The 27,106-nt window shown below is 46.2% G+C and overlaps 1 protein-coding gene across 13 annotated transcripts in view; it reads left to right on the top strand.

Moving 5' to 3' along the window:
- LOC110298075 (scavenger receptor cysteine-rich domain-containing protein DMBT1) overlaps positions 1–24,516 on the top strand; it is a 104,527-nt gene extending 80,011 nt beyond the window's left edge. For 8 of the 13 annotated variants that reach the window (XM_085841238.1, XM_085841240.1, XM_085841239.1 and 5 more), the window contains 15 exons: positions 443–590; positions 2,053–2,252; positions 3,378–3,407; positions 4,867–5,014; positions 6,470–6,669; positions 7,798–7,824; positions 9,070–9,393; positions 10,745–10,771; positions 11,315–11,341; positions 12,368–12,518; positions 13,850–14,058; positions 14,949–15,133; positions 19,512–19,900; positions 22,312–22,583; positions 23,958–24,516. In XM_085841238.1, the coding sequence (XP_085697364.1) occupies positions 443–590; positions 2,053–2,252; positions 3,378–3,407; positions 4,867–5,014; positions 6,470–6,669; positions 7,798–7,824; positions 9,070–9,393; positions 10,745–10,771; positions 11,315–11,341; positions 12,368–12,518; positions 13,850–14,058; positions 14,949–15,133; positions 19,512–19,900; positions 22,312–22,583; positions 23,958–24,124 (2,504 nt within the window). In that variant the 3' untranslated portion in view covers positions 24,125–24,516. Of the gene's footprint in view, positions 1–442; positions 591–2,052; positions 2,253–3,377; positions 3,408–4,866; positions 5,015–6,469; positions 6,670–7,797; positions 7,825–9,069; positions 9,394–10,744; positions 10,772–11,314; positions 11,342–12,367; positions 12,519–13,849; positions 14,059–14,948; positions 15,134–19,511; positions 19,901–22,311; positions 22,584–23,680; positions 23,762–23,957 lie in introns of all 13 variants that reach the window. The other 5 variants (XM_085841234.1, XM_085841233.1, XM_085841242.1 and 2 more) reach the window with 5 other exon arrangements.
- Positions 24,517–27,106: the final 2,590 nt, after the last annotated feature.

The following is a 27,106-nucleotide window of genomic DNA, read 5'->3' as shown; positions in this document are numbered from 1 at the left end:
GATTTGCTGTTCTCTAGAAAAAGTGACACTCTTAACAGGAAAGATATGCACACTTTACATAATCCCAGGGATAGGCGTTATATCCAGTCCCTGTGTGTCCAGGTAGCAGAGAATCTGCACCACTAGTCTAAGAGATTGGGTCCTACATTCATCTGCCAGCCAGGGAGTTAAAGAAATTCCTGGTAAGTTCCTCACGATGAGCACAGGGGACAGAAGATTGCAGATTTGATAGAACTTTCCATTTTTGATCCACCCATCCAGGGAACCACATGAACCTACTCCCAACTAAAGTAGGGGTCCTGCATGTCCTCAGAATATGACCAAGGCTAGGTTATCTCCTGTCTGTTTCCTCCCTTGGAATTTTGGTCAAACTTGGCCCTGGTAGTTGTCTGTGCAGTGTGATCCAGGGTTCATCAGCATTTCCACACTTTTCTGTTTGCAGACAATAGCTGTGGAGGTCTCCTGACTCAACCCTCTGGACAATTTTCCAGCCCATACTACCCTTCAGACTATCCAAACAATGCCAGATGTTCCTGGGAAATATTGGTCCCCAACATGAACCGTGTGACAGTGGCCTTCACAGATGTGCAGTAAGTGTGTGTGTGTGTGTGTGCAGAGGAGATGTGATAGAGAATAGTGGGGTGCATTGAAATCATGGGATTCGAGTAGAGTTGGCACTTATAATACAGGTTCCATTTTTGATGTGGAATAAGAGTCTCCCAGGGAGGATGTAATGGGTGCTAAAGCAAAGGAATTTGAAAATACTCTGTGTAAAAGTCCCAGATCGACATGAATTTACCATATAGCCAGGGGGTGTCATGTTCTGAAAAGTCAGTGAGAAGGAAGGGGCTGTAAAGCCTGCTTGTTGATCAGCAAGTGAGCAGAGAATGGGAACACACTTGGAGTCCTGACTCAGTGAGATGGAAGGGTGGTGGCCTAGGGAGTGATCTAAGGTCTTGGGTGCACATTAGGACAGTGCTGCTAATGAGGGCACCTATTTGGTGCACAGTTTTCCCCATAGTTCCTTCACAATCCATGAGGCACCAGGAGGCGGTCAGTGCAATTCCACTGAATGAGTAAGGTCCCAGCACTCATTGACTAAGCTGTGTTCCCAGGTGCTCTCCTGATGTCTATAATGGTTTTGCAAGTCTCTGCTGTACAACAATCTATACATAGTCTCAGTGTCCCTCTTAGGACAATTCAAGAGTGCACCTGAAGGCCATCTAGTTCTATGCAGGGGGCTCCTCAGTCTGTTTTTGTCAGGACCGCCCTGATAGTTAACAGCACACCGTAGTGACATTTTATGAAGTCACATCTCTCTTAAACCTTCCCTGTTCCTCCTGTGAATATAGTACTTTGTCATGGCTTCTTTGAAGTGTTTGTATTTGAACATGGAATTCAGTGTTGCTCTCAGTATGGGAGAGACTTGATGGTCAGAGACTTCCAGTGACTTGTCTTGTGGCAATTTTTTATTTTGTTATATTTTTATTTAATGCGTGTGAGTGTATTTTGTGTAGATGTATGTCTCTGGATTGCATGTTTGCCTGGTCCCTATACAGGTGAGGAGAAGGTGTTTAATTCCCTGGGTAGGGAGGTTATCACAGTAGTGAGCCTTGTTGTAGGTGCTGGGAATCAAACCTTAGTTCTCTAGAACAACAGGCAGTGCACAGAACCACTGAGCCATCTTTCTACCACTTGCCTTGAGTGTACCTCTTCCTTTTTTATATTCACTAGAGATGTTTGTTCCATCCCAAAGATAATTGGTGACTTTTGAAGGAACTAGTTAGGATGTCCTCAGGTGACATTCCTGTGTTGATGTAAAGGCTGTCAAGGAGAGGTATTATGCATTACATATCTTTGAGCCAAAAAGGTAGAATTTTACAAGGGATGCTGGGCATGGGAAGGTAGATGAATTACCTTTGGATTCCAGGTAGCCATTTACTCTTCAAATGATGTAGTTAGTCACTGTTACCAGGACAATGGCTCCACAGATGTGAACCCCACATCACATTCCAGAAACAGAAAAGGAGGCCTTTTCTTTTGTGTCCTCAGGCTTGAAGGAGGCTGCAACTATGACTATATCCTGGTTTATGATGGCCCTGAATACAATTCTTCTCTCATTGCTCGTGTGTGTGATGGGTCCAATGGATCTTTCACCTCAACCGGAAACTTCATGTCCGTAGTCTTCATCACAGATGGCAGTGTGACAAGACGAGGGTTCCAGGCTCACTACTACTCTACAGTCAGCACAAGTAAGTTCCCTTGTAGGAATGAATGTCCATGTGGGATTGGGGATGTCACAAGGGACTATCTGAGCCTAAGATTTCTGAGTTTGTGACAGGGGCAATAGAGTGGTACCCTGGGTCCCATGCTTGTGGAGAGGGACTGCAGCCAGTAAGTCTTGGTTCTGACTTGGGGAAAGAGAGGCTTAGGCCAGCACTGAATGATGGGATGTACAATGGCTTTCCTGTCATCATTAGACACTAAAAGTCAAATGTGATTATTCAACAGATAGTGAGAAGTCAGTGCCAGGTGTGGTAGATGCCAGCATGGTTGGACCTTTGTGACCTTTCCAATGTTGGGACACTGATTATGTCTTTGGATCAAGCACATTTTGCCTCCATCTGAAGGATTATAAATTATTAGATATGAAGATGGACAGAACACAGACTCAGAGGTTGATTTCTTAGTCAGAGATACCATGTAGACCTCAGAATGTAATGGAGAAGGACTGAGGACTGATGTCCAAGGTCTTTTGTTTAGCAAGGAGTATAAGGGTGGACATTGTCTTGAGCTAAAACCTGACTTGATGCTGCTGCCAGTCTTGGCTGTGGAGTTGCTTTATTACACGTGAAAATGATTACTTAACAAAATATTTTGCTTGGGTCAATTCCTGTCTCTCATTCCCCATCAGAGAAGAACTTAGCGCAAGTTCATTCTTTGGGCCTTGATGTCGATGTGTGCCTCTGCATCGACTTTCAGGTACTGAGGTAGAGTCTGTGCTCATGGCTGGAAATCCATCTACATCTGTGCCTCCTGGCAAGAGTAGCTGAAGATGTCCTTAGAGTCCTGAATGGTCAAATGTGAGGACTTGCTCTTTACTTGTGGTAGTCATTCACCCATAATTCACTGGCAAGACACAAAGTACAGGATCTTACCTCTCACAAATGCAGACACAAATGTCTACATGCAGTCAGAATAGAACACTGATTCTTAATGAATCCATGGGAAGCATCTTCTTGTATTATATATGGTTACACACTTGCAAAGAGGCAGCAGGTGAGTACAGCTCACTCTGGCGTGCTCAGCATCATGCACAAAGGACCATGATAGACAACTTCTCTTCAAAGTTCTGACATGGATTTTTTTTCTCACAGCTCCTCCATTGCCAATCCCAACCATAGCTGGTGAGTCCTAACCTCCTTCAACTCCTCTCTATCCTTTCCACATCTATTATCACCACAGTCATGGCCTTCAGCTCCATAGTAGCTGGGATTCCATTATTCTAGCTACCCTAGGATCTTCCCATCTCTCCATAAAGATCAAAGGCAGCATGTGTTGTGACAACCTCACTGTCTGTTTGACCTAGTGGCATATGAGATTTGAAGTACTTAGTCCATTTGGCTAACTGTCACTTCCTGTGAAATGATTTCCTCCAGATGCCCTTTCCTATGTAATTCTTTCTGATAGCATGGTATCTTGCAAGAATCATGTGATATTGCACAGATGAAACTGTTCTTGTCAGGATCCTAAGGAAAAGATGGCTTGATTCTTTTCCCAAGCAACTTTCATTCAGGAAAAAGTTGCAGTGTCCCTGAGGTCAGGTCCACATCATTGTTAATATGAAGTACACATGAGACCTCAGTCAGGGTCACCATATTGTCTCAAAGAAAGGACTTTGTTTCTGTCAGCCATAGTGCTTCTCTGTCCATGGTTTCCCACTTCCCACCATGGGTTCCTTGAGAGAATCTTGGTGCACAGTCCTTTTTCTAATCTAGCTTTGTTTTCCTCTGTATATTGGTGGACAGATCTTTCTCATTGCATGTCTGGGAAGAGGCTAAACTTTTCTTTCAGCACTTCAACTAAGAGGTGGAGAGAGTTTGGAGTTCTAGGATCTTCTTGTAATCTGTGCTGGAGCACTGCTCACAAAGACAGGAGAATACAAGGCACTAGAAAGACGGCCTATCTTTCCTGTGTCCATCTCCAGTGATCCACTGTCCACCCTATTCCATCTCCTATTCATTCAATCAGAGATTTAATGAGTAGGTTTGGAAACAGCCCATAGGAGGATATGGATGGGATTCCCTTCAATGGGAACCTTTAGTAGACAATGTCTATCTGATTCAGAATGCCATGGATACCAGAAGAAATAGGCTTTGGATGCTCTAAGTCAGAATAGCAGAGCAGTGCTTCTTGTAGGTTTTCTGTTCTCTAGAAAAAGTGACACTCTTAACAGGAAAGATATGCACACTTTACATAACCCCTGGGATAGGTGTTATATCCAGTCCCTGTGTGTCCAGGTCACAGAGAATCTGCACCACTAGTCTAAGAGATTGGGTCCTACATTCATCTGCCAGCCAGGGAGTTAAAGAAATTCCTGTTAAGGTTTTCACCATGAGCAGTGGAGACAGAAGACTGCAGATTTCATAGAACTTTCCATATTGATCCACCCATCCAGGGAACCACATGAACCTACTCCCAACTAAAGTAGGGGTCCTGCATGTCCTCAGAATATGTCCAAGGCTAGGTTATCTCCTGTCTGTTTCCTCCCTTGGAATTTTGGTCAAACCTGACTCTTGGCCCTGGTAGTTGTCTGTGCAGTGTGATCCAGGGTTCATCAGCATTTCTACATTTTTCTGTTTGCAGACTACAGCTGTGGAGGTCTCCTGACTCAACCCTCTGGACAATTTTCCAGCCCATACTACCCTTCAAACTATCCAAACAATGCCAGATGTTCCTGGGAAATATTGGTCCCCAACATGAACCGTGTGACAGTGGCCTTCACAGATGTGCAGTAAGTGTGTGTGTGCAGAGCAGATGTTATAGAGAATAGTGGGGAGCTTTGAAAGTTATGGGATGAGAGCAGAGTTGGCACTTACCATACATGTTCCCTTTTTGACGTGGAATAAGAGTCTCCCAGGGAGGATGTAATGGGTGTTAAAGCAAAGGAATTTGAAAATACTCTGTCTTAAAGGCTCCGATGACATAAATTTGCCATATAGTCATGGGGTATCATGTTCTGAAAAGTCAGTGAGACAGAAGGGACTGTAAAGCCTGTTTGTTGATCAGCAAGTGAGCAGAGAATGGGAACACATTTGGAGACCTTACTCAGTGGGATGAAATGCTGGTGGCCTAGGGAGTGACTTAGGGTCTTGGGTGCACCTTTGAATCGTGATGCTAATGAGGGTTCCTATTTGGTGTAAAGCTTTCCCCCATACTTCCTTCTCAGTCCATGAGGCACCAGGAGCAGGTCAGTGCATTTCCTGAGTAGTGAGTAAGGTCCCAGCACTTATTAACTAAGCTGTGTTCCCAGGCCCTCTCTTGGTGTCTATAGACGTTTTGTAAGTCTCTGCTGTACAACTACCTATACATAGTCTCCGTGTCCTTGTTAGGACAATTCAAGAGTGCCCCTGAACCCATCTGGTCCTATGCAGTGGGCTCCTCAGTCTGTTCTTTTCAGCATACCACTGACAGTTACCAGCACACAGTAGTGACATTTTATGAAGTCACCTCCCTCTCCAACCTTCCCTGCTCCTGCTAGTAATATAGTATTTTGTTATGGCTTCTTTGTAGTGTTTCTCAGTGAAATGGTATTCAGTGTTGCTCTCAGTATGTGATAAACATGATGGTCAGAGAGTTCCAGTGATTTATATTGTGGTGTTTTTTATTTTGTTAGATTTTTATTTTTGTGTGTGTGAGTGTTTTTTGTGTAGATGTATGTCTCTGGATTGCATGTTTGCCTGGTCCCCACACAGGTGAGGAGAAGGTGTTTATTTCCCTGGGTAGGGAGGTTATCACAGTAGTGAGATTTGTTGTAGGTGCTGGTAATCGAACCTTAGTTCTCTAGAACAACAGGCAGTGCACAGAACCACTGAGCCATCTTTCTACCACTTGCTTGAGTGTACGTCTTCCCTCTATATATTCACCAGAGATGTTTATTTTATCCCTAAGATAATTGGGGACTTTGTGAAGTAACCAATTTAAATGTCTTCAGGTGACCTTCCTGTGTTGATGTAAAGGCTTTCAAGGAGAGGTATTATGGATTACATATCTGTGAGCCCCAAAGGTAGAAATTTACAAGAGATGCTGGGCATGGGAAGGTAGATGAATTACCTTTGGATTCCAGGAAGCCATTTACTCTTCAAATGATGTAGTTAGTCACTGTTATCAGGACAATGCCTCCTGAAATATGAGCCCTTACACCACAGTCCAGACATAGAAATGGGGACTGTTTCTTCTGTGTCCTCAGGCTTGAAGGAGGCTGCAGCTTTGACTATATCCTGGTTTACGATGGCCCTGAATACAATTCTTCTCTCATTGCTCCGGTGTGTGATGGGTTCAATGGATCTTTCACCTCAACTGGAAACTCCATGTCCGTAGTCTTCATCACGGATGGCAGTGTGACGAGGAGAGGGTTCCAGGCTCACTACTACTCTACAGTCAGCACAAGTAAGTTTCCTTGTGGGAATGAATGTCCATGTGGGATCGGGGATGTCACAAGGTACCATTTGAGACTCAACATTTCTGAGTTTCTTTCAATGGCAATAGAATGGTGGTACCCTGGGTTCCATGCTTGCTGAGAGGGTTTGTGGCCAGTAAGTCTTGGTTCTGATTTGGGGAAAGAGAGGCTTGGGCCAGCAGCTGATGGGATGTACAATGGCTTTACTTTCATCATCAGAGACTAAGAAGGCAAAGGTTATTGATTGGTCAACACAGAGTGAAAAGTTAGGACCATGATTGGTCAATGACACTGTGCTTGGACCTTTGTGACCTTTCTACAGTGTCGGACTCTGCCTATGTGTTTGGACCAAGCACATCCTTTGTCTGTCTGCAGGAGGATAGGTTATGGGATATGAAGATGGACAGATCACAGACTCAGAGGTTGACTTCTTAGTCAGAGACGTCATGTAGGCCTCGGGTTGTCTATGGAGAAGGACTGAGGACTGATGTTCCAGGTCTCTTGTTCAGCAAGGAGCAAAAGGGTGGTCAATGTCCTTAGCTAAAGACCTGACTTGATGCTACTGGTAGTCTTAGCTGTGGAGTTTCTTTATAACTCTTGAAAATGATCACTTGACAAAACATTTTCCTTTTGTCTATTCTTGTCTCTGGTTCCCCACCAGAGAACCGAAGCACAAGTTCCCTTTCTGGGCCTTGATGTAGATGTGTGTCTCTGACTATCTTTTCAGGTACTGGTGTAGAGTCTATGTTCATGGCTATAAATCCTTCCAGATCTGTTCTTTATGGCCAATGTGTGGGAGAATGTCCCAAGAGATCTGTATGGTCAAATGTCAGGACTTGATCTGGCTTTGGGTTAGTTATCCGTAATTCACTGGGTAGACACAAACTACAGGATCCATCCTGTCAAGATATGCAGACAAACATCTCCCTGTGAAGTGGGAGCAGGATATGGGTTCTTAGTCACTCCATGGGTAGCATCTTTCTGGCAGTGTGTATGGTCACACACTTGCTCTGAGGCAGCAGATGATTACAACTCAGGCTGGTGTGCTAAGCATCATGCACAAAGGACCAGGCCAGGCATCTTCCCTTCAAGACTGACATGGCTTCTTTTTCTCACAGGTCCTCCATCATTCCCAAACATAACTGGTGAGTCCTGACCTCCTTCAACTCCTCTCTATCCTCTCCATCCCTATTCTGGACACAGCCACAGCCAATAGCTCCAGAGTGCTGGGACTCCAGTCTTCTGTCGGCCCCAGGACCTTCAACACTCTCCATATAGTACAAAGGCAGCATGTATTGAGTCAGCACCACCCTCTGCTTGACTCAGTGTCATCTGAGAGGTGTAGCACTTAATCCATTTTGCTAAACTTCACTCTCTGTGAGAATTGCTGTGGCGGTCCTTTCCTATTCTGTTTGTCTAGAAAGCATTGTCTTTTGCAATTGTTATGTGACATAGGGACGGAGGGTACTGCTCTTTCTAGATTCCTAAGGTATAGATGCCGTAATTCTTTTATCAGTTATTGTCATTCATGACAAAATACCTCATTGACCATTTGATGGAAACACTTGAGCATGGTTAGGGCCAATCCTTGCTGTCAAGTTACAGACAGTCTTTTATTCAGCTTCAGTGCTTCTGTGTCCAATGTTATCTGCTCTTAACCAGAGTTCCTAATTCCATCCCCCCGCCCCCAGATTGTTGGCCTACAATATATCCTTCTTATGCTAGGTCTGTTTTCAGTATGTCAACCAAGAGTTTAGAAAGAGACAAGTATTCTGGGATCTTCTTGAAGCCTGTGCTGGAGCACAGCTCAGAAAGACAAGGAGAAAGAAAGAAATTAGAAAGAGGACCTATCTTTCTTGTGTATATCTGCAGTGATCTAGTCTGTCCACAAAAATCTATCTTTTATTTACTTCATCCCAGGACTAATAAACAGATTTGATCTGAGTCCTTGTGAGGCTGGACTCATGATCAGGACTTGAGGTCTTTAATGTGGGCCTTTGCTGGACACTTCCTGTTCCATTCAGAACCCTGTGGCATTGCCAGAATACCTAAGCCCTGGACGCTGTCATTTAGAACAGCAGAAATATTGTAGTACATAGTGCTTCCTGTAGATTTTCTCTGTTCTCCAGAGAGAGTGACACCCATATCAGCAAACACATGTGCCCCTGAGATAGGCCCTGAAATAGCCCCTGAGATAGGTTTGATAGCCCCTGAAGATCCTTTGTGCCCAGGGTGCAGAAACTTTGCACCAGAAATCTAAGGGATTGGTATCCACAATCACCTACCCGCTGAGGAGTCAGAGACTCAAGGAAAGCCTTTTACCACAAGTACAGGGGACACCTGACTGTGGCGTTGGTGGAACTTACCTAATGACTACAACTCTATCTCAGGAAATGATTCTTCATTGGCGCTGAGGCTGGTAAATGGATCAAACTGGTGTGAGGGCCGAGTGGAGATCTTGTACAGAGGCTCTTGGGGCACCGTGTGTGATGACAGCTGGGGCATCAGCGACGCCAATGTGGTCTGCAGACAGCTCGGTTGTGGCTCTGCTCTGTCTGCACCAGGAAATGCTTGGTTCGGTCAGGGCTCAGGGCTCATTGTCCTGGATGATGTGTCTTGCTCGGGGTATGAGTCTCACCTGTGGAACTGTCATCATCCTGGCTGGCTTGTCCATAACTGTCACCATTCTGAGGATGCAGGAGTCATCTGTGCACGTGAGTTGGGTGGAAACCTCTACTGTCTTCTTCCAGTATGAATGTTCTTCTTATCCTTGGATCTTACCCCTCAATGCATCTGTCTCTCTTATAAACTGAAAATGCCTCACTTCTTTACCAGTATTGATTTTTACCTCCTTCAACAAGGCTGGTTGTGGAAATTGTCACTGGAAATCCACACCTAGGCTTTGGTAGAAGAACCAAGAAGAAAATCACAGGCTTCAGTGCTTTTTCTACCATGGTTGAGTTCTATGGGGACAGGGGGAACTGCAGTTTAGAGACTGGAATATACTGTATCAATGAACACACACCACTTCAAAGTGTTGCCAGGGGAAATGTGGTTTCCTCAGACCATAGCAGTTCCCAAGGTTTCTGAATGAGGCCTATTGGTTGGCACTGTGAATATGAGTATGCACACAGAAATTTTTAGGATAGAGATGGGTATTTATATCCTACAAAAGAACACCTTCAATTTTTCTAACTCAAGTCTATTTGATTGGGATTAATCCAATACTGAAAACTGTACGCTAACTTTCACCCAACAGAAAATCTAACCCAAACCCTATCCTGAACACTAACCCTAACCCTAACCCAAACCCTAATCCCCAAACCCTAACTCTAACCCCCTAACTCTAACCCTAATCCAATATAACCCTAACACTATTCCAATCCTAACATTAACACTAATCTAACCCTAATCCTAAACCAAATCCTAACCCCCTAACCCTAACCCAACCCTAATCCTAACCATAACCCTAACCCAACCCTATCCACCTAACCTAAACCCTAACCCAACCCTAACCCCCTAACCCAAACTCTAACCCAACCCTAACCCCCTAACCAAACTCTAACCCAACCCTAACCACCTAACCCAAACCCTAACCCAACCCTAACCCCCTAACCCAAACCCTAACCCAACCCTAACCACCTAACCCAAACCCTAACCCAACCCTAACCACCTAACCAAACTCTAACCCAACCCTAACCACCTAACCCAAACCCTAACCCAACCCTAACCCTAACCCAACTCTAACCCTAACCCTGAGGCCTAGATGGTTCCATGTAAAAATTTGTCCTGGACAAGGCCAATTAACATCTGAATCACTGGACAGTTATGAAATACAGAGTTCAGTCTGTTACCTTGTCCAGACACATTTGTCACCTTCTTCCAGAAGGTGGAATACTAATTGAGCCTCACACACAAAAAAATCTTCCTATGAGAATAGATGGCTATCAATTTCTACTTGGTGGTGGGGGATGAGCAGGGCTTAATTCAAAGTCTGCCCAGTGTCACCTGCCCAGGTTCTAGATTAGTCACCTTCTGATCTAACATGGCTTCTTTTTCTTACAGTCCCTGAGGCAACTTCTCCCAGTCCAGGTGAGTCCAGGTGTCCTTTAATTCCCATGTGTCCCTCTTTCTTTGCGCTGCTCACAATACCAGGCAGTAGCTACAGAGTGGGAAGGGATCAAAGAACTGCTGCTGCCCCAGAACCTTCTGTGTTTTCCTTAGAGCAGAAAAGCACCTTCCGAGGAGCTCACATCACCCTCTGGCCTGACCCAGTGCAATAAGAATGTTACAGTAATTAATCTATGTTACTAAGGAGTACTTTCCTGGTGCTATTGGGATCTATTCTGGGCAAAACATTGTCTTATTTATGCATTGTGTGTTAGGGGACACCTGAGAGTTCTCATGACAACATTTAGGAGAGAGTTAAAGTTGCCAGCAGGTCTGGCCACCTTACTATCCCCAAGGTGGGCATCCCTGAGTGTGGTCTAGGGTATTCCTGGCTCTGTATAAAATGAGTCCCTGTCTCCCAGCCATAGTGACTTCCTGGCTCCTGCAGCCCATGTCCCAGCCACACTGGGCTTCACCCTTGATTCATGAAATCTCATTCTAATCCAGCTTTTTTTCCCTTTCTAGGTTGGTGGACTACAAGCCCTTCCTATGGTAAGTTATTTCATATCTGTGGTGGGTCAAAAATGAGAGGGAAGAAAGAGACACACAGGCACACAGACACATAGACAGACACACAGAGAATATGTAGAGGGAGGGACAGGCATTACAGCCAAGGTATATCTTTCTAGGGCATGTCCCCAGTGACCTACTTTATTCAACCAGACCCCATTACCCAATGATTATTCTATATTATCAAACAATTAATCTATAAATCTGTTCAAAGCTCTCAGCATCCAGTCACAGGATTGGATTTATGAGTTGGCCTCCAAGTCTTTAATAATGACATTATTAGTATATGTTTCAAATCTAACCCATAATACTATGTCTTTGCAAGAGGGTAACAGCATTTGACTCCGTGAGCCGGCTAGGTAGAAATAGCTATATAGTCATGTTCCTTGCTCTAGATGTCTGAATTCATCAGAGAGATTCAACACCCCTCCAGCAAACTCAAAGATCTTTGGGAAAAAAACCCAAGGTGGGGGCTAGGAATTCCTTTGCATCCAGAGTCCATGGATACAGATACAAGTGGCCTATTTCTCACCATTGTCTGCCAGTCAGTGACAGCAAGAGTTTACTGGCTTAACCAATGAACTCCAGGTTCAGTGAAAGACCCCATTTCAAAACACATATCAGTGTTATCCCCAACTACTGATGAACATTATGTCACACACACATACTCACACTCATACATATACTCACACACACTCACATACACTATCACACACACACTCATATTCACACATTCACACACATACATTCACACACACAGAGTGTGTGTATATATATATATGTGTGTGTGTGTGTGTGTGTGTGTGTGTGTGTGTGAGAGAGAGAGAGAGAGAGAGAGAGAGAGAGAGAGAGAGAGAGAGAGAGAGAGAGAGAGAGAGAAAGAGAGGCTTCAACGAGCGAGCCAGGGCCAGGCTAACTTTTATTGGGTTCCTTAAGCATTTCTTCCCATGCCAGGCAGGTGTGCAGTGTGTTCTGGGGTTCATCCACGTTTCCCCTCTTTCTTGACAGTAAACTATACTTGTGGAGGTTTCCTGACCCAACCCTCTGGGCAATTTTCTAGCCCATTCTACCCTGGGAATTATCCTAATAATGCCAGATGTCTGTGGAACATCGAGGTCCCAAACAACTACCGTGTGACTGTGGTCTTCAGAGATTTGCAGTAAGTGTGGGTGCATAGCAGATGTTAGCCAATGCGGGGTGCCTTTGAAATTCCTGGGGGTGATAGACAAGTTGGCATTTACAATAGAGGTTACACGTTTGAAGTGGGATAAGAGTCGCCCACGGAAGTGGCGAATCTATGCAAGATCACATCGGAAAATACTCTGGCTTAAAGTCCCAGGATATCATGAATTTGCTCTATGGCCTTAGGGTGCCACTTTCCTAAGTCTCAGTCAGAAGAAGGGGCTAGAATGCCTGCTCTCCTCATCTCATCTTGTTGATCAGGAGTTCACCAGAGCATTTGAAAATACTTAAGAGTAAGCCAGGCGTGGTGGTGCACGCCTTTAATCCCAGCACTCGGGAGGCAGAGGCAGGCAGATTTCTGAGTTCGAGGCCAGCCTAGTCTACAGAGTGAGTTCCAGGACATCCAGGGCTATACAGAGAAACCCTGTCTTGAAAAACAAAGAGAGAGAGAGAGAGAGAGAGAGAGAGAGAGAGAGAGAGAGAGAGAGAGAGAGAGAGAGAGAGAGAATACTTAGAGTATTCTCAGCGGGAGGAAGGGAGGATCTGTGACTTGGGTAATGTCAGTCTTGGGAGCACAATATACAAGTGTGCCTGTCCTGTGCAGACCTTTCCTCATCGACCCCTTCCTTCCTGTGAGTCCCTAGGATCCAGGGTGCTAGTATTAACTGCTGCATTTGGCACCATCCATATGCTTACAAAGGAAAATGTTCTTGAGCAGGGATACATCTACAAGAGCTCACTAAGATACACATCATTCCAGGAGGCGAGTGGCCCAGATGGCCAAGAAACCATGCCAGATTTCTTTAGCACCCCAAGAGCAGTGTCCACTGCTTGTGACCTTTTATGAACTATGCTTTCCCCATTCAGTGCTCCGTGTGACACTACCAGCACCCTCTTCGGTATCCATAGCGCACAGTGTCTATCTTAGTGGCTGAGAGATCTGAGCATTACAGAGGTCCAGGGTTTATTTCTTTCTCTGTTCATCCCCACCACTCTGATGTCATTGGCACTTGTTTTATTCTGGAAGGGACCTGGAAGCACTTTGAAGGAACAAATCAAGGTTTCTCTTGTGACCTTCCTGTGTTGGTTTAAAGGGCAGTCAGGGAGAGAGATTATAGATCTCTTACATGTGGCCTTAGAGGGCAGTACGAAGACAAGCCATGGCAGTCTTGGCAAGATTAATTCCCCTGGATTTAAGAAAATCCTCTTTCCCTTCAAATAATGAAAGTCAATAACCCTGGTTAGGGTCTCCATGGCAAAGGCTCCTGAGGCCTGAGCGCTCATCAATTGCTCCTTTTGTCTCTCCAGGCTGGAAAGAGGCTGCAGCTATGATTATATAGAGATTTTTGATGGCCCCCACCAGAGTTCACCTCTCATTGCCCGGGTTTGTGATGGGGCCATGGGCTCTTTCACCTCAACATCCAACTTCATGTCAATTCGCTTCATCACGGATCACAGTATTACTGCAAGAGGGTTCCAGGCTAACTACTACTCAGACCTTGACAATAACACCACCAGTAAGTTCCCTTCTTAGAACAATGACTTGTTAGGACTGCGGGCACCACCGAGAGCCTACGGCTCCTGTATTTTCCTGGAGTTGTAACATAAAATATTAGAACAACCACGGCCCCTGTGACTGAGTTCATGCACTGTCAATTGAGAGAGACTGTGTGGTGAGTCTTGGGGCTCTGGATGTCTAAAAGAGTGCCAAGGGCCTGCATTGGCTGATGAGAGTTGTCCTGGCCTTATTGTGGTTGGCAAAGAATATGAAGGTATAAGATGATGTTCTCAATAGACAGTGAGAAGACAGTGCCAGAAGGAGTTGTGGGTGACACCAGGCCCTTCAGAGTACAAATCACTGGCCATGTCCTGAGACCTAACACATCTGGCTTCTGTCTGAAGATGGATAAAGTTGGACACCTTAACAGAGGTGGACTACTGCAACAGAGAATCTATGGGTCCAGTTTGAGATGTTACACGAACCTATATCTACATTGGTGAAGGGCTGAGCATGGAGAGAACCATGGTCTCTAGCTGGTCAGAATCAGAGGCATCGATTTTCTCCTTAGCTAAAGTACACTACCTAACGCCATCACTACTGTCTTATTGTACAGTTGCTTTACTTCATGGGAGAATGCTAACTTGGCAACAAATGTTTTGGATATTTAAAAATCTTATCAGGTCCACATCAGAAAATCCTATACCTCATTGGGCAATCCTGAGATGATGTTGAGTGTAGCCATAGGGTACCCTTTGGAGCCATAGTGACTCTGTTTTGAGCATGAATGTCATGTGTGAACCATGTGAGTCAGCCATCTTGATCTGCGTTTCTTTAGCTGGGGAAAGACCCTCATAAGGGTTGTGGGTTTGGAATCCTGACTCTGCATGCTCTGATCTTGCCCTTCAGATCTCCTTTGTCAGTCAAATCACATGCAAGCCAGTGTGAGCAGAAGCTACCTTCAGTCCATGGGCTATTCTGCCAGGGATCTTGTCATACCTGGTTGGAACTCCAGTTACCACTGTCAGCCCCAGATAACACAGAGGGAGGTCATATTCACAATTCCCTACACAGGCTGTGGCACAATCAAACAGGTAAGCCTGGCACGGCCCACTCTGTTTCTCACTGAGCATGCTTTCTTTGGTCAAAAATGTGTGTGTGTGTGTGTGTGTGTGTGTGTGTGTGTGTGTTTTAGCATGCCTCTGCATGCATATGGAGCTCAAAAAACAACCTATGGGAGTTGGGATTTTCCTTCTACCATGTGGATCATGGGACTAGAACTCAGATTGTTAGGCTTGGCAGCAAGTTCATTTACCCACTTAGCCATCTCACCAGCCCTGAGTATGACTTATCACAGTGATGGCTGCCACGCTTCTAGAATCCTGGAGATCTGCAAGTTATGGCTGGGATGTAATCAGAACACCAGAAGGGAGACTGAAGCCTCTGGTACAGTAGCTATAGCTACTTCTAAATAGGAGGAATGCAGAGGAAGAAAATGGGGAATCCAGTAGTGTCCAGCAGAGGGAGCACTCAGCAGGCAGCCACTCACACAGAGGGAGCACTAAGCCACTCACACAGAGGGAGCACTAAGCCACTCACACAGCACCCAGGAGAAGCTTGAGAGTTTGCAGAATAAGAAATTTTCATATGGTTTCATTTGGGATGTGTCAAAGAAGCAGAGGCCCCTAAACCAAAGGTACAAATACACTTTACATACCTAAGGTCTACAACAGCCATCAGCTGTCAAATGTGTTGTTATGCCTTTGAGGAAGCCAGTGCCCTCTGAGACTCACACTCACTTAGTTGCCACAGTTGCCATTTCTTGAGTGGCCAACAGGAGTGGTGGTGGTGGGGCAATGCTTTGACATCATACTATGACATTGTCATCTACAAAATTCATAATGGACTACTGAATATTGACTTACAAAAGCATGTACCCTGCTTGGCATTTTGAGTAGTGTGGCCCATGGGCCATCATGGTTTATACAGGACTAGTAGAGTGGTCACCCATCTTGATTTGCTTGAGTCTTGGTGATTTTAACATAGACTGCCCTGTTGTCATCCTGTCAGTGGAAGGCACTGTGCTGAGTCCATGTTGTACTCCCCAAAATGTTATTTTATTATTTTATTTTATGTTTTGAAGCAAAGTTTCTCCATGCAGTTCTTGATGGCTATGTAGACCAGATTTGGCTTTGAACTCACAAAAATCTGCCTACCTTTGCCTCTTGAGGATTAAAGACTCACAATACCATGTCTGGCTACGCCCAAATTCTTAACAAGTACTCTTGCATTGTCAGCCCCACTTTAGAAGTGAGGATATTGAATGGAGAGAGATCAGGTCCATTGACCAAAGCCATGTAGACCAATACAATAGGGCTGACACCACAAGTCAAGGCTCTTAGAAACATTCTGCTAAGAAAAAGAAGCCAAACACAGAAGAGATAGACAAAAATTTTATGTATATCACTATTAGATAGAAATGCCCCATTCATACTAAATTTAGCAAAAGAGAATGGCTGTGCAAGAGGAAAAAGGGTTTCATGGGTGGCCTGCTTCTAGGTTAGCAGGATGGAGATGCTTGGGCAATGGAAAAGTGGTGTGTCTTACTATGGTGGTATGTACAGGACAGACAAGTTCAGATGCCTGTAACGCAGCAGACACGTGATAAGCATTTGAACTGTGTGGAGGGCTAAAGGGCATTCCTTCCCATTCCTCTGACACACAGTACACACTGAGAGAGGAAGTGGGCACTCAGCCAATAAGGCGGGCCTTGGGCCATCCCTATGGCTGTGTGTGAGGATCTGGTCAAACACCCAGGAGTTCCTTCAGAATTTAGTGGGTGAGATGAGCTACTCACAGAGAAGAATGTGTATCAGCCAGGCACTGGGTGAAGGACTACGGATTCCTTCCGATTCCTGACACACAGCTGGTCTTGTTATTTTGCTCTTTAAGTTAAACATGTCATCTCCAGCCTTTGGTGAGTCAGCCACTGACGGTGATTACTGCTCATTTTTTCAAATGTGCAGCCTGGAGAATTGAACATCTCAGCAGCTTGCTGGTGGCACTTCATATATCACTGAGGGCATCTAACCAGCATGCCAGCCCTGCCTGTTCTAACTGGAATGAGCCTGGGTAGCACTTGCTGCATTCTTTCTCCCCACTTATGAAACAGCTGCAGAACCTACCAAACTGAGTGCTTCAGAGGCAGGTCTAATTTTAATTGCCTTTGCCATCCTTGGTGTTCTGGTACAGAACCTAAGACTTTATGGTAGTATCAACAACTATTAGGTATGCCAGGGCACTGAACTGAGACTTCTACATGACTTATAAAAGTCTCAGGAAGCCTTTATCCTCTCTTAATCACAGGAGATAAAAAATCTTAGAGAAGCTTAGCCAAGTGTCCAGGGACAAATACTCAGGAACTGTGGAGTCAGTGTGCTCTGTAGCAGGCTATTCATGGCTTTGTCAGGTTGCCACACACTGGGAAGGTGATGTGTTGGCTGGTGTCACAGAATGGGTGAGCTTTCTCACAGTGAAAGGCATGCCAGGGCACTGAGAACCCAGGTCTCTCAGTAGATTCACACATAGGACTTTCTGTCACATTGGTTGTGTTTCTACCTGGGCAGATGCCTAAGAAGAATTTTAATCTAGAGTCATAATGGCCCCTTCCAATCAAGAAATAAGTTTGCATTCTGTGCTTACTGTTTAGAGAAGATTCAGAACTGAGCTCTGTCACAGAGAGACATATGGACTTCATGAGTAAACTCATGTTAAATATATTTTGAGAGACATATGTGGTTTGTAACACCATTGGTACCAAAATATGAATGGTTTAAAACTTTGAGGAATTCACAGAAGAAATACAGTATGCTTCCCCTGAGAACTTGGAAAGCAAAAGTTCTGTCTGTTGGTTTTTCTCCAGACCTGGGTCTGGAGTGCAGGCTATGATGCCCTCTGTCGATCAGGCTGGCCATGCCCTAGGCTTGGTCAGTCTGTGGAGGGAAAGATCAGGCTCGAAAAGATAAAGGAAGGGTCAACGAAGTTACCCCCAAAGCTCTTGTCTTATGTTTAGGTTACATCACATGCAGAGTAGAGTTCTCAACAATAGACAAGAAGTAGAAGGGTCTTTATCCCGGAAAAAAATAATTATATGTAAGTTGCATGAGTGCTGGCAACAAATGGGGCCTTGACCAGGTCCCAACCAATTAGAACAGAGTTTCACCATTCACAGCTGACGTGACTACAGTGGAAAACTTACTCTCTTCATCTGTCTCTGTTACCCCCCTCCCCCGTGTGTGTCTATCTGTCTGTCTCTGCTCTGTCCTGCCCCACCATACCTTTTTTTTCCACTATGAAGAGTCCAATTGCTTTAAATTCTGGATAGTGTCCATGCCACCCTTCTATTATTCTGCTCTTACAACATACAGGGCTCTAAGCATAAGGGACTGGGAGAAGTGGGTCACAGCACTCAGGCTGTGAAGAGCCCCATAGCCCCAGCCTGGTGATGGTGCACTTGTGCTTACCTCACTGGAGCCAGACAGTCCCGACATGGTGCTTCCAGGAATTACTGTTCATGTGTGTCCTCTTGGCCACTGGGCTATATCTCCCTGCCACACCCTATGTTTATCATAGTACTCCCCAGACGCTCCCTTCATTCATGTCAACTGCTTCACAGACTCCTACAGATGCTACTGATGCTGCTGTTATACCAAGAAAAAAAGAGAAAGAGACATTGTTGGACACCACCCTTTCCTTGAGATGCTCACAGGCCCCAGGCATAAGGCTATCAGCAAGGCTCAGAAGGTGGCAGATACAGTAAATGGCGCAAGACACCAGCCTCCTTAGGAGTTTGCCACCCAGTGGAAGTCACAGTGGTGAATCATTCCATACCACAATGACATAAGGCAGGCATGGGCTCAGGGTTGCTATGACCTCATTCAGATGTTCACATGAGGCTCTGGGGAAGTCTCAACCTCAGGGGTCAAGACCTGCTTCAGTTATAACTGCAAACTCTATGGCCTGAAAATTCCACCGTGCCAATCACCACACTGAGAAAGTCACCAGTCACTCCAAATAGAAAGCATTCTATGTTGGTACTACCAGGCCCCTCTCATAAGTATGAGACCAAGATGTTGAGAATGAATAAGCTCAGAATATCCTGCTCTGAGTCCTGAACCATGGAGTCTGAGCTTGGTCAGATACACTTCAGGTCAGTGGCCATCCAGACACCCTAATTTTGTCACAAGCAAGAGCAACATGTGTGGATTATCATGGCCTCTACCACCATGTGCCAGAGAATGTGGGAGAGTCGGGGAGAGTTTGCTGGCTAAGCTGATGCTATTACCATCCTAGGTAATAGCAGCCACAGTGCAGACAGGTGCCTTCTCTGTAGGATTCTGCAGGAGTCTGACTGTGTCATCTCCCTCTCTCTAACCAGCATCCTTGCTGACTCGATCTGCTTTCACCTGTTAGGCTGACAACGAGACCATCAACTACTCCAACTTCCTCAGAGCGGTTGTTTCAAACGGCATCATCAAAAGGAGAAAGGACCTGAATATCCACGTCAGCTGCAAGATGCTGCAGAACACCTGGGTCAACACCATGTACATCACCAACAACACAGTGGATATCCAGGAAGTTCAGTATGGCAATTTCGACGTGAACATTTCCTTCTACACATCCTCCTCCTTCTTGTTTCCAGTGACCAGCAGCCCATACTACGTGGATCTGGACCAGAATTTGTACCTTCAGGCCGAAATCCTCCATTCTGATGCCTCTTTGGCTCTGTTTGTGGACACCTGTGTGGCTTCGCCACATCCCAATGACTTCTCATCTTTGACATATGATCTCATCCGGAGTGGGTAAGGACTTCTGTGTGGGATAGGTGCAAACTTTTGCTTTATAACTCACACATTAGTAGCCATAAAGCTCAGGGAATGAAGATTTTTGGCTAACTGAACTTCCCACAGGTTTGGGTTTAGAGAGTTTTCTCCCTATGGCTTTTGCCTTTGTGGAACCCTCACACTGTCTCCTGAGTCACATTTCTGACTATGGGGATGGGTAACTAGGCACCATTTCTTGTTAACACGAGGGACGAGAGGAACGACTTATCAATGGCCATTCAACTAGTCGGTTATAAACTGGGGTTAGATCTTCAGTCATCAAACTCTAGTCTTAGGGTTAATCACTGATTTGAGAGCAGATCCAAACTAAAATATCTAAATCTCTGGGTCAGTTTCTGCACCCCAAGTTAACTGGCGATAGTGGCAAGAAGTAGATGTTTGGAAGTTTAAATGAGAAAGATCACTTCATTCTCGCCAGATGGGTTACTGCAGCAAAGGTACACATGGGCCTCACATCCTCCATCCATTAGGAATGCAAGTTGTGGCTCAGGACATGTTGAGGTTGAACCACTGGAGACCAGGTTGGCTGTGCTGATCTCCTCGGCTCTACCCTCCCTGGAGATGGCTCTTTGGGGAGGTGTGATGCTCCTGCACTCTTGGAGGAGGCCTGACATGCTGGGTGTACAAGCCCAGTTCCCAGTGTGTAATCTCTGCTGGTGGGCATGGTGCTTCTTGGCTTCTAGTATGGCCCTTGGCACCTCAGTACCCATCGCCTCCCATGGGACTGCTGACAGTAATTATGGCAGTAGGCTTGAATCTCACACCAGCCTGAGACACCAAAGAAGACAGCCTCACCTCCTAGGAACTATTTGAATATGAATATCAGTTCAGCAAACAGACTGAAAATCATCTTGTCCAATCTGGCTAGTTGATCCTACTTGAGTCTGCCCAGTTGGAGGCAGCAAACAGGAGAAAACTTACCTAGACCCTTCTTGCTCTAAGTTGTAACTGTCTTAGTTAAGGTTATACTGCTGTGAACAGACACCATGACCAAGGCAACTCTTATAAGGACAACATTTAATTGGGGCTGGCTTACAGGTTCAGAGGTTCAGTCCATTATCATTAAGGGGAGCACAGCAGCATCTAGACAGGTATGGTGTAGGCATTGCTGAGAGTTCTTCATCTTCATCTGAAGGCTGCTAGTGGAAGACTGACAGCTAGGTATAGGGTCTTAAAGCCCATGCCCACAGTGACACACCTACTCCAACAAGGCCACACCTCCAAATAGTGCCACTCCCTGGGCCATCACAGCAACCAAGTAGTTTCTCTGAATGGATATGGAATGACTGAAGTGGATGCAAACCAGTGAGCGATTAGTTCTTCTCTACTAAAGGTTCTTTCTCGACTCTGGCGACATTTTGCCATATCTGTGGCCATGACATTTGTAATGCCAACTGAGCCTAGAGCATAGGGATTCACTAGCTATGGCTGGTTTAGAGTTCCCTCACCCCAACCCTCATCCTCATCTCCACCCCTACTCCCACTCCAGATCTTTCAAATGCCCCAGCTCTGAACAAACCTCTGGCTAGCCTTTCACTTGGCATGCTAATAGGGCTGCAGTAAAGAAAAGGAGTCTAGGTTTTTCAGGGCAGTTGAGTTGATGGTAGAAACAGGAAGGAAGCTCTGGGAGAGAGGAGGAAGAAGGAAGGTTGACATGGGACGAACCCTCTAGGAGAGCCAGGCTGCTCTGGAACAGTCCACCTAGGAAGTACTCCTTTTCTGAAGTCCCAGGCCCATTCTTCTGCTCCTCTTTCAGCACATCCCCTTCAGCCTTGCTATTATAAGCCTCACATGGTTTGACCCCTGGAGACAGCCTCATTTGCTTCCACAGTGGAATTCCTTAAGTAGCTTGGCCGGGTGGTTTTCTTTCATTACCAGCAGGTGCCTGAGGGAAGAGGAAGCACTCGATACAGGAGTAGGGTCTTAGAGAGAACTCACCATCATGGAGGTGTGGTTACATAAGGGCAGGCCTGGTGAGGGGCTCAGCAGAGAGGCCCTAGGAATCAGGGGACAGGGAACACAGAAGATGTTCAGCTTATATCTGAATGCCAAGGCCTAGTGACAAGGAAAGGGAAGAAGAGGCCATCTCCTTTCCTTTCCTATCTCTGGCTTGCTCTTGGATTCCAAAATTGAATTTCCTTCTCTACTTCCCTGGTTGCTCCGGCCTACTAAACTTATCCTCATGGCTGGTGATTTGCTCTGTCAACATGCTGGTGAGGCACCCAGAGCCGCTGGGACTTATGTGCACACCTCACAATGAGTGTGTGGAGGCACTGAAGGCTCAGGCAGCCAAGGTGATGGTGGAGTGCAGGGGGATTAAGGTGGGTCCATGCTTCTGCAAGCTAACACCTTCCTCTCCTTACTTCCAGATGCGTACGGGATGATACCTACCAATCCTACTCCTCGCCCTCGCCACGCATCTCCCGCTTTAAGTTCAGTTCTTTCCACTTCCTGAACCGCTTCCCCTCAGTGTACCTGCAGTGTAAACTGGTAGTATGTCGAGCGTATGATACCTCCTCACGATGCTACAGAGGCTGCGTAGTGAGATCTAAGAGGGATGTAGGCTCCTACCAAGAAAAGGTGGATGTTGTCCTGGGACCCATCCAGTTGCAATCCCCCAGCAAAGAAAAGAGGAGCCTCGGTAAGTGGTTACCCTCAAATCCTTCCTTCCACTGGGGCCCATGATTTTAGGGAGAAGGGGGAATTTGGGATGCTTTTTGTCAATGTTATGGGCCAACCCAAACTGTACACAAGTTGATGAATTAGGCCTGGTTACTGCCTTCCCCCAAGACTTAAGGTCACATGTAGGTGATAGGCAAAAGATTTGTGACATGGAAGGCTTGATTCTCTGGGTTTGGAGCTCCCAGAATCCTCAGTTATAAGGTGAGAGGGTTAATGTCTCTTAGGACTCTCAAGGGCTTGCTAAAGCAATGCTCGTTAAACTGCCATGGTCCTTCTCTGGTGCAAGTCCCTGGATGTTTGATGAATGTTCTATAGTTTTTGTTGTTAACATAATTGATGGTAATATTATGCCTCACCACAATGGTGACAGGTGTTTTGAATTAACCAATGGATGGGATGTGGAAATGCAGGCAGCATGGATTGGTTTTGACTGCTGGAGGTTGGGGGTTCTAGCACAAAAGGGGCCATTTTGCTTCCCTCCTAGACCAGGTGGTAGGTATAATAATTTCTGCTATGTTGTTTTGTTGTGGGTATTGACTAGGAAATGTCCACAGTGGGACTCCTAGGACCTCTGACCTAGGCTGGGGCCAGATCTACCTATCTTCTAGGTAGGGAGATACAATGGCCAGGGTGACAGGGGCAGAGTGGATTTGTTATATTGTTACAAACCTACCTCTAGAAAGGGGCAGCAGCAGCACCCCGTGGGAGCCATCTGTGATAGCTCTCTGTCTTCATGCCCCATCCTAGCCCCACCCCACACCTGGTCCCAGACTCTTCTCCATTCATTCATTAACTATTTACTAGAAGCCCATTGTGTGGCAGGAAGCACACAAACAGGCACAGTCAGAGCAGAGTTGTGTGCGGTGCCTCTGATGGGAATGGGGCTATGTAGAATAGGACAGTGGGCAAATCGAGGAGCCAGGTGGTGCCTGTTTCTTTTTATACCCAAAGTCACTACAGTGGCTCAGGTCCTGGATTTCTTTGGCCTGGGACTCTTATCACCATTTCCCAACTGGCTTAAACGCCACAACTCTCTCCCTTCTCACTCATTTTCAGACCCAGAATTGTTCTCCCAAAGCCAAGGCCCGAGTTCCCACTAAACCCCCCCTAACTCTCTTGGTTGGGAAGACAACGGGGGTAAGTCTCTCTAGACCAACACTCAGCTGCTACCTGGGATACTGGCAGCCTCAGTTTCCCCTTCTCCTATCTCTTTATCCCTCCCCACTGGAAAGTCCTGACAAGGGCTACCCTGTTCCTTGTCTCCTCGAGATGCCTTTTTCTGACTGTGTCCTTTTCCCACCCCATCACCTTGCTCTCTGTTCTTCTTCCTCAGACTTGGCAGTGGAGGATGTGAAGAAGCCAGCCAGCTCCCAGGCGGTCTACCCTACTGCAGCCATCTTTGGTGGAGCCTTCCTGGCCATGGTCCTGGCTGTGGCAGCCTTCACACTGGGAAGGAGGACACACATTGCCCGTGGCCAACCTCCAAGTACTAAGTTGTGAAGTGAAACAACCAAGACATTGGCTCCACAAGCACAGATTCCCAGAAAAGATGGAAGACATGAGGGCCTGACACTTGGTACCCAGATACATGGCGACTAGGATTCCCTTAGCACAAATGCTTAGCCAAGCACAATGAGATGGTAAAGAAGAAAGGTGGGGGCCAAGTTTTCCCAGGATCTACAGACTGATGGCTAGGAAGAATGTCATAAGAGAATGAGACCAGTGTCTACAATCACAGGCAACTGTGAGCTGAGCACTGGTGGCAGCCATGCTTTCTCTAGATAGACTTTCCCTTTGCCCGATGTATAGTCAACTTTCTCCAACTGTAGTGTCGATGTCAACTTTTTCTTACAATACTGCAAACTGAATATAAATAATCTTTCTCACGGCAAGTGTCTGCGTGGTCATTGTCTGTATAGGCTTACCCACATACTGGATTCCCTCAAGTCAGGCAGACAGCTTTGGTGACATGGCCACAGAAATGATAAAAGGGCAAGGGACTTGCTCTGTGGCTTCCAGAACCTTCAAGAGAATGATCATCTATATTCCTCCAAGACTCTTCATCTTTCCATTTGTGACACACAGAGATGTTCAGAGCTATGGGCTGGGAAGGGCCAGGGGAGGGTACCCATGCCTAGGACAGGAATCCTGTTTGCATGAAATTTCTGAGGAGAAGAAATATGACGGATGATCGTAGAAGTTAAAGAAATGTAGCCAGGTACCCAGGCTGGCAGGCCCCGGCTTCTAGGTACTGTGCTGGCAATGCCAACACAGATCCCAACAGGTAGCTGCTAGGATGATCCTAACTATGAACATGTTGCTAGAGTTAGGTGAGACCCCTTGGGACCAAGGGCAGGAGAAGTTCAGCTGCCAGCACTGACAAGAGATGACTGAGAGCTGCCCATCACCAGCCTTGATGAGATTTCAGCTCCTATGAGAGAGCTCATGAGATAGCACACAGACACACACACACACACACACACACACCCTTTCAGCATGCAGAGGAGCAACAGGCCAGGGGCATAGCTTCTGGCCTTCATTACCCATATTCATGTCCCAGGCTGGGGACATCCGGGAGAATCCTGAGGGATCACTCTGTGTGGGGTAGCCTGGAAAACATCAGTAGTAGAGTGAAATGTAGACCCAGCCTGTGGCTAGATCTGAACAGATGTGGACCTGCTTAGAGATCCGTGGCTCTATGTTGGGCGACACCCTCAAATGCATGACAGACACACAGTGGGTAAAAGAACAGGACTCAGCAAATTTGTTTTGAGCTGTGTCTTGCTTGCCTTCCAATTCCTTCCAAGCAGAAAAGGCTCCCGATCACCCTCTTGCCATCCCAGTGGTGGAGACAAGAGGGCGCTACAGCTCAACATTAGTGCCTTGTTGTTACTGTGCCTCCCTCCCTTCCTTTCTCCCTCCCTTGCTTCCTCCTTCCTTCCTATATGAATTGTGTACATATAGGTACTTCTCTCAGAGAGAGAGAGAGAGAGAGAGAGAGAGAGAGAGAGAGAGAGAGAGAGAGAGAGAGAGAGAGAGAGAGAGAGAGAGAGAGAGGCAGAGAGAGACACACAGAGAGAGAGACAGAGAGAGAGAGAGAGAGAGAGAGAGAGAGACAGAGAGAAACAGAGAGAGAGAGAGACACAGAGAGAGACACACAGACAGAGAGACAGACAGGAGAGAGACAGAGAGACAGAGAGAGACAGAGAGAGAGACAGAGAGAGAGAGACAGACAGGAGAGAGACAGAGAGATAGAGAGAGACAGAGACACACAGAGACACACAGACAGAGAGAGACACACAGACAGAGAGACAGATAGGAGAAAGACAGAGAGACAGAGGGTGACAGAGAGACAGAGGCACTTTGGGTGTCTTCCTTGACAGCTAGCTCTCCAATTTACACAGGTAGGATCTCACGCCGAACCCGGAGCCCAGCAGTTCTGCGGGTCTAGAACACCAGTCTTCACCTTCTCAAGTGCTGGTTTCAGAGAAAGCTACCATATTCCCCTTCTTTCTCCCTTTAACCTAACAGCTATTCTGTGAATCTCGACCCACCCAGACTTCCCAAGTGGACAGAGTCCAGGAGGGAAGCCAGGCCATTCTTACTTCATCAAGGAAGTTTACAGATCTCAAGTTTCCAGCCTCTGGGGCATCAGGGGACTACAAGGTTCCAGCACATTCCCTCTGGTACAATGGACACACCTTAACTTAATGTGTTCCTCCTCTTCTTCCTCCACACCCCCAGAGTCACACATTCCTTCCAAGAAGAGAAGATCTCTCCCCTCTCTCTGCCACCAGGAATCAAGGGCTGTGGCCCCTGTTGTGGCCCAGTCATCAACCACCTGTATGAGAACCTCTCCCTTCCTCTGAGATCTATTAGAGGGGCAGCCACTCTGCATCATGGGCCAGAACCTTCTGGGCTGGGTTTTTTTTTTTTTTTTTTTTTTTTTTGTCAGCTGGATTTATGCCACAGTTGTCTTGGAAGAAGGAAACTCAATCGAGAAAATGCCTGTGTCTGATACAAAGCATTTTCTTTACTGATTATTGATCTGGGAGGGTCCAGCCTATTGTAGGCAGTGCCACTCCTGGGCAGGTGGTCCTGGGCTGTATAAGAAAGCAGGCTGAGCAAGCCATGGGGAGCAAGCCAGTAAGTAGTGTTCCTTCAAGGCTTCTGCTTTGATTCCTGTCTGCAGGATCCTGCCTCAGTTTTCCTAGATGGTAGGCTCTACCTGTGTGCCAAATAAACTGTCTCTTCCTCAAGTTGCTTTTGGTCATGGTGTTTATCACAGCAACAGAGAAGCAAAGCAAAACACTCCTTTTAGATCCCTTGCCATATTATCTGTCTCTTTGTAAGTCCATGATGTTAATTATTTCCTCAATGAATCTCTTATACAAAATGACAGTCTACCTTGGTGTCCCCTGAGCCTCAAACCTGAGGCATTTCAGTTACTATTCTTGTCCCTGGGACATGTGCTGACGGACA

Source organism: Mus caroli, unplaced genomic scaffold, assembly GCF_978045245.1.
Source record: "Mus caroli unplaced genomic scaffold, Mus_caroli_1 scaffold_8, whole genome shotgun sequence".
Taxonomy (NCBI): Eukaryota; Metazoa; Chordata; class Mammalia; order Rodentia; family Muridae; genus Mus; species Mus caroli.
Note: the sequence above shows the minus strand (reverse complement) of the source record. Positions and strands in the feature narration are given on the sequence as shown.